We start from the raw sequence: 7,304 nt of genomic DNA on the forward strand, positions 1-7,304 counted from the left end.
GCAGCTTGTGTCAGTCCCCCTCGGAGCAGCCCCAACCTGCCAGTTTCGAGTTTGACCGGCGTGGCGGCAGATGGTCCGTTTGCTTGACGTCGGCAGACTCTATTAGAGAAGAGGTGATTTGTCAACCGGTGGACAAAATGGCCACCGGCAGGACCTGTGAGCATGAAAGAGGTGCCAGGACCAGTGTGATGATCAAGACCTCCGTGTCTCCATTGTCCCCCGCCATCATCACTCACTCACGTGACGTGACGTGACGCGTCCCTCGGGTTTACATCATGACTAATGAGCTAGCGCCACTAACAGCAAAGCCAATGATGGCATGCAGCTCTGGGCAAATGGAGGCAAAATTGCTTCCCTGCCATATGTGCTCACATTACAGACACACGTGCGTTTTGAAAGCCGCCAACAAGATGTCCCACCTTCTCTGGCCCTTCATTTCTTTCTCTTCCCATTGTCCTGGCTTCAACCTTCTGGGCCAGCGGCAACACGTTCCGGCGTGGGGGCGCTCAATGCGCATCTTTGTGCGTCCCCTGCCGGGTGGGAGAAAGCGCCATTGAGGGCCCGGCCCGGCTGGGCCCTGCCTGGCCCCGTCCCCCTCGGGCTCCATTGTATCAGCAGGAATCTGGCGGGAGGCACTCCAAAGACTTTACGCCCATTGTTCTGACTTCTGAGCGGATTGGACCGCCGTGACCCGGACCTAAATGTCCTTCCGCCACCCTTAGCGCCCATCAAAATATACTCCTGAAGCTCAATTGTGGCTAAATATGCAAGTGATATGAAAATGATCCAAAACCACGAGACAATACTTTTGGACATGGAAAAGCCTGGTCTGCCTTGAGGCAGTCTCAAGTTGTCCAGGTCCTGTAGGTTCATGTCTTGCAGTTTTGTCTAAGGTCGATTCATGGCAGTCAAGGTGGCCCAAGGGTTAGGCTGCTACGGAGTTGGCCAAGTTGCACGCTCAAGGTAGTCTCAAGTGGTCTGTGATTCTCTACGCTGGGCTCGGCTTGCGTACCTCAAAGAACTCTGCCAACTTCCACTTGAGGAAGAAAAAGACAGTTGAAAAAAAAGAAAAGAAAAGAAAACGTCAGCATCTCTTTGGCTCTGCGTGGCCCTCTGGAAGTTGAGGGAGGGGGAGGAGGATCCCCGAGGCCGGCCCGAGCCAGGGGTGTGTCCCCCTATAAAGACTCCTCGCAGCGTCGGGCCTCCCGTTGCTCTGCTCCCTCCGTCCTCGCTCGTCCTCTTCTCCCTCAGAGTGGGACTCTTACGCCAGCGAGACCCTTCCGTGGCTTTTGCGTCCTCCGTGTCGGTGGGAAGTCCACGCTCGGCATCATGCTGACCCTGGTGGCGCTGGCGTCTCTCCTTGTCCTGGCCGCAGGTAAAAAGCAAACTTGTATGATTCAAATAGTCAGCATTGTAGGGAGAAGCAACCAAAAAGAAAAATGGAAGGTGCTATTCATATTTGTGTTCCATTTTCTTATCTGATGTCGTTTTTCCCAAAAAAAAGCCCAATAGGAGAATTCTTATTATGATTATTTTTGCAGTGTGTCATTTGTAAGGCAAGCATGATCCATTTTCCAATGCTTTAATTGTCTATTCATGGTAGTGCATGTTCAAATGATGCGGCTCCTCCCACCTTTAAACATGACAAGACGCCCCGATGTGACCCATCGTCTCCCTCTTAAGCGGCTTAGCGGAGGCTTCATCGAAGCCGTTGCTAGTTCCATCTTTTTATCAAGACGTTACTCCGTGCCCTGGTCGTTTCATTTTGACAGCGTCCTATTTTCCCGGCCAGTCAAATATTGATTTAGGGCCTGAACGCCAATTAGCATCAATCATCATCCGCACACGACTGGTGACTCGACACGAATATTTTCTCACCACATTATGCGTGATTGGGATGACTGTTGTTTTCCAAACACATAAAGGTCCCCGTGAAGCTGCGAGTTCAGGAGCGGATGGAAAGAAAGAGCCGTGAATTTTAGCCGCTCAAAATGTCTTTGGCAATTTCCCTGCGTGCAGTGCCCGAGCCGTCCCAGGCCATCGTGATTTACACGGGCTGGGAGCGTCACGCGCTGGTGGGCAGCGAGGTGCGGCTCTCCTGCTCCTTCTTCTCCTGGCGCTGGACCTCCGAGGACGTCACCTTCTCCTGGACCTACAGGCCCGACGGGGCCAGGGACAGCGTCTCGGTAAATGCAAATTCAGCGTTTGCACTTTGCTTGCATTAGCTGGCAATCTTTTTTTCCCCATTTTGCCGTCATCCACTTATCTCCCGTCGCTCTTCTAATCTGGGCTTTCATCTCCCTCCAAGCCCTCCTCCTCTTTTCAAATGCCTTCGTTCATGTTTCTTCTCCTTTGGCGGCGCAATTTTGAACGAGGCGTCGTTTGGTTTCTGGAAGGATGTCGAGCTGGCACCAGCGAGTGTCCCTAAGTGAGATGCCCATTTTCAGATCTTCCACTACACGGGCGGGATGGCCTACGTGGACAACAAGGGCCCCTTCAGGGACCGGCTGGAATTTGTGGGGGACCCGAGCCGCCGCGACGGCTCCATCCTGCTGAAGAATTTGGACTTCAGCGACAACGGGACCTTCACCTGCGACGCCAAGAATCCGCCCGACATCGGCGGACGGCCCTCCAGCGTGCGCCTGCTGGTCTTTGAAAAAGGTCAGAACATTTGGGAAAATTGTACATTTACATTTTTATTGTAGAATCGATGTTTGCGGCAGACGTGCTGACCACTAGTGCGGCGTGCTGCCGTCATTGATCCATTAAGTGCCGCGTGAATAATGCACGAGTCCTCGCCAAGATTCTTATCGTTTGCTTTAGCTGTTGACCTTCTTCTCTTCTCCACCACAAGTTTGCACCACTTTCATTTACTGTCACTTTTTTTTTTTTCAATTGACTTGCACTTTTCATTGTAACTTTTCTACTGTGTGTTTTTTCTTTGTTTTCTGGTGTGGCAGTGCCCATCCAGGCGGGCGTGATCACGGGTTCCATCGTGGGCGCCGTCCTGGGCCTGCTACTGCTGATCGTGGTCATCTACTACCTGATGCGCTTCTTGGTGGCGCGCCGCGTCTTCAGCCTCAGCGTCAGGTCAGTGCGGGGCCCCGAGCCGGCGCTGCGGCTGCCCGCCGGCTGCCTCGGGCTGCGCCCCAAGGCCGAACCCCTGCCCGGCACCGACACCTGCCTGGCCTAGTCGGCGCTAGCTAGCTAGCTAGCCAGCACTGTTCTTATTTGCCTCTTGGCTTTGAAGGACGTCAAGCTTATTTTCAAACTGATTCTTATCCTTTTTCATGTTGGTGTCATGACAAGAATGGTCCGGTGACACTATCAATAGAAGCTGAAAGGTTTTTCCAATTTTTCCTATCTTGGATTGATGTCACAGCAAGAACTCGATTTGTTTTGAGAGCCATGACCGTATCATAGGAACCCCACTAATTTGGAGATGCTTCAAAACAAAGGCATAGCCCCTGCCCCCCCCCACCACATTGCCAAGCCCTTAGCGCCGCCCCTGCACGCACGTCAAGTGATTTAGCGTGATCGTAATCTTCATCTGCGTGTAATCCGCCGGATAATCCAGCGCAAGGGTGCGATGGCGGCGTGTCCGTCATTCCGCCAGTAGATTAGCGCAGCAGCGCCAGGAAACATCCTGACTTCTATTTGTTTTGTCTTTTGTCCTCCAGCAAACACGGCAAGAAAAAGAAGGAGGGATCACAGCAGAGACAGGCAAGTTGACCTTTTTATTTTTTTTTCTCTGGCTCCTCTTCTTCCTGCCCCTGGCCCAATCACACACCGCCACTCAAAACAAACAAACAAACAAACAAAGCGAGCATCTCTCTTATTTTGAAAATAGCCTCATTGAGTTTGACTGAAGGGACATTCTCAAGCCCATTGATTTTGTGCACAATATGGAAGGAAGCTGAACGGTTTCAAGTGTCATCAGATGATGAATTCCGATTGATTTTGAATGTCGTGATTCTATAAAAATAATCATATTTGTTTTTGGTGTGGTGACATTCTGAAAAGATCCCTGTTGATTAGCCATTATTGATTTTGGGCCTTAGGGACACGTCACCCATCGCTTTTCAGCACTATAACATGACACAAAGAACCCAATTGATATATTGCCTGGCCTTATGTGGCCCAAGTGATTTGGGACAGTGTACAAAACAAAAAGCAACCCGAGTCCTGCGACTGTCTTGAAAGATCTTTCTTGATTTTGAGCATTGCCACATTATGGAGCGTGCCGGACGAGCCCTTGGCTACCTTTTGGGAATGCTCCTCGCAACCAGCAAAGCAAAACAAAGTCCTTCTTGTTCAGATGCTTCTCGCCTGCAGGGGGCACCAACCCGCCTCTTCCGTTCATTGTCAACACTGGAGAACCCCTATGCCTCCCCTATGCCCCCCCATTTTCACCGTCTTCTTCTTTTTTTTTACTTCTTTTTGCTGTCAGATGATTGTCAGGTTACTCTCCAGTGCCACGGGGCACTCACTGCCTGCCTGTGTGTGTGTGTGTGTGTGTGTGTGTGTGTGTGTGTGTGTGTGCAAGTACAGACAGGGCAATGTGGTCTTTGCTTGGTTGCCGTGACGACGCTGTCACGCATGTCATCCTTCCTGTTTTATTTAGTTATTTATTCATATATGCAAGCACGCACACACACACACACACACGCACGGCACCCTGTGACACTCAAGCACAGACACATGCCATTGCACACACACACACACACACACACACACACACACACACACACACACACGAGCGCGCATTCACATGCACACATGCAATCTCCCACACGTACACAGGCACACACACGCACACGCTTACACACTGAGTTGTGGAATGATAATTGCGGCAGGCGCTTTGTATCGATCGGCACTCCTCCTCCTCCCTCTTCCTCCCTCTTCACCTTTGACTCCCCCCGCAGGCCTGGAGGACCATCTGCCCATCCCTCCCCCCCTAGTTCTTTTCTCCTTCAGGGTCACGTGATGCGCTCGGACAGGAAATCACTCGACCTCACTCTTCGTCTCCCTCCCTCCTCCCCCCGAGCCTTAGATCCTCTCCCCTCTCCCCTGCCGTCGTCCATTTTAGCCTAGACGGAGGGGCCAGAAAGCTCTGGACAGACAGACGGCTGTTCTGGATGCGGGAGCACACGCATCCTCCTCTTCCTCTTCTTGGTCTTTGTGCTGATGATCAGAGTCCAATTAGCGGTGCTCAGCGTGCGCTTGATGAGAGACCACGTGTGTGCGATGCTTGTGTTTTAAGCATGGCCGCTGCTCCCCCAGTGGTCCCTTCTTTCAAAGTGCTCACAGTGAGAAAGCTTCACAACGGCCTTTGCAAATACCGCCGTTTTGACATCGTGCGTCTGAAAGCGTGACACCAACGTCAACATCAGGCAGCCCTCTCCCCAAAAAAAAACAAATTGCAGCCTTGCATGAATCGTGTCGGTGTGTGTGTGTGTGTGTTGTTAATGAATTGTTGCACAGGTGTGTGGAGCCCACCTGTCACTGTCCCGTCCTAATGCATGGTTACCTCTTTTGTCCCCCCCCCCCTCCGCCCCTCCAGCTGTGGACACCGCCCCCCCTCACTCTCTCCCCCCGCACTTAAAAGGACATTTCTCTTTCTCTCCTCTCTTCCTCTCTTCTTGTTTATAATGTTTTTTCTCTCCCCTTCACCGCAGTGTCACCCATCCCTCTAAAAGTGCTCCCCCTTCCTCCTGGCACTCCTTTCCTCCTCGAGTGACTCTCCACCCCCGTTCTGCCCCCGCCCCCCTCTCTGTCCCTGCTCCCCCACAGGCCCCTGCGCCAGCGGCCGACCCCGCCAAGCAGAAGGCCTCGGAGAAGAAGAAGCAGGAGTCCCGCAAGGAGCGCAAATAGGATACGGGGCGGGGCTGGGGCGCGCTCTTTGAGCGGCTGCTCCGGCCCGGGCGGGGGGCGGGTGGCGGAAGGGACGCGGCGACAGTAGAGGACGCCGCCGGGCGGGTGCTGATGACCATCGAGCTGGAGCTGACCCGCAAGAACGGCCAGGAAGGCTTGGGCGGCGCCTCCAAAGCGCCCGGCCTCCTTTCACGGCTCGCCCGGCAGCTCGCCCTCCGCTAAGGGGGCGGGGTGGGGTGGGGGGTGCGTGGGCACGCCACCAGTAATCAACAAGTGTAGCGGTACCAATTGTGACTTGTGGTCCCAGCGCTCTCGTTTTGACGCTGCCCCCCATCCCCCCGCCCCCACGGGCATTATCCTGCGTTCTGCATCGTCCCTTTTGCAAATATTTCCAAATGATCTTCTAACTAGTGTCTCCTCTCTCTCACTCTCTCACCCTGCCCTTCTTCTTCTTCTCTTCTTAGATAAAGGTCTGACTCCTCCGTGACGCCTCCTCCACCTCTCTAGTCTGCCCGACGCACCCCTCCCTCCTCTTTATCCCTTAGTCGTCATTACTTCCCATTATCTGTCCTCCTTTAAGGCAGTCTATAAGAGGAATAGACGCTCCTCCTGCGTCCCCCCCCCTGTCGTCAGCGGTCGTGTCAAATAATTTCCTCACCGGAGTCCCTTTATGCACTCACCGGGCGAAGCGTAAAAAAAGTGTTTAAGACCTAACGACGCTCATAACCGGCGCCACAGGAGCCCGCCAGACACCCCTCGGGCCGACCGGAGTCTCTTGAACCTTTTTTCTTTTTTATGACTCAATCTGGCGTAAAGCATGTGACCCAGCTCGGGGCAGCGTCGACAGTGATATCATTCCTGTCCTTTTTAACATCCATTTGGCGTCGTATCATTCGGGAGGGTCATCATTGGAGGGGAAATGATTTCATTTATCATCGAAAAATCCGACTAGATTCGTGTTTATTTCTAGAGGAAATGTACAGTATTTTTGGAAAAAGGTTTACAGGAATTCAATTGTATTTTTGGTGGGGAAATTCCGAATTATAATAAGATCCAAGTGACCTCATTAATGATTAGCCTGATGACAACTTGGATTGTGGCGGGGGTGTTCTTGGTGGAAAAATAAAATCCTCAAATAGTCCTAATTTTGCAGAAAGTATCTGACAACTGTTATATTACGACAATTTTGTGCAGCCAAATGAAAAGAAAAATGCCGTTGTCTCGAGGCAGGGGGCGCTACGTCGCCCTCCTCTGGCCCTCGATGGCGTCTATTTCTGGCCGTCTTCACTCGTAACAGCTGCGCATTTCTCGGAGGAGTTAGCGGGTCGGTGTTGGGTGGTATGATTTAGCGCCCGGCGCTTGGCCCGGCAGACCGACGATCGAGGATGACGTCAAGGGGCCAGAGGGCGGGCGGCGGACGGGACCTCCTT

At 52.7% G+C, this 7,304-nt stretch overlaps 1 protein-coding gene across 1 annotated transcript; it reads left to right on the forward strand.

The window, feature by feature from the left end:
• The first annotated feature begins 1,329 nt into the window (after window positions 1–1,329).
• Window positions 1,330–6,092, forward strand: mpz (myelin protein zero). The gene is made up of 6 exons (XM_085930627.1): window positions 1,330–1,375; window positions 2,020–2,186; window positions 2,448–2,661; window positions 2,961–3,090; window positions 3,681–3,723; window positions 5,794–6,092. The coding sequence occupies exons 1-6, from the start codon at window positions 1,330–1,332 to the stop codon at window positions 5,872–5,874; spliced, it is 681 nt and encodes a 226-aa protein (XP_085786753.1). The 3' UTR covers window positions 5,875–6,092.
• The last annotated feature ends 1,212 nt before the right edge of the window (window positions 6,093–7,304 follow it).

Source organism: Syngnathus leptorhynchus, chromosome 14, assembly GCF_054491065.1.
Source record: "Syngnathus leptorhynchus isolate UIUO chromosome 14, UIUO_Slep, whole genome shotgun sequence".
Taxonomy (NCBI): Eukaryota; Metazoa; Chordata; class Actinopteri; order Syngnathiformes; family Syngnathidae; genus Syngnathus; species Syngnathus leptorhynchus.

Excerpts from the sequence above, each read along its gene's own strand:
- mpz (XM_085930627.1), top strand. The coding sequence starts at position 1,330 with ATGCTGACCCTGGTGGCGCTGGCGTCTCTCCTTGTCCTGGCCGCAG. Across the intron at positions 2,187-2,447 it reads GGGCCAGGGACAGCGTCTCG|ATCTTCCACTACACGGGCGG; the intron begins GTAAATGCAAAT and ends GCCCATTTTCAG. Across the intron at positions 3,724-5,793 it reads AGGGATCACAGCAGAGACAG|GCCCCTGCGCCAGCGGCCGA; the intron begins GCAAGTTGACCT and ends GCTCCCCCACAG.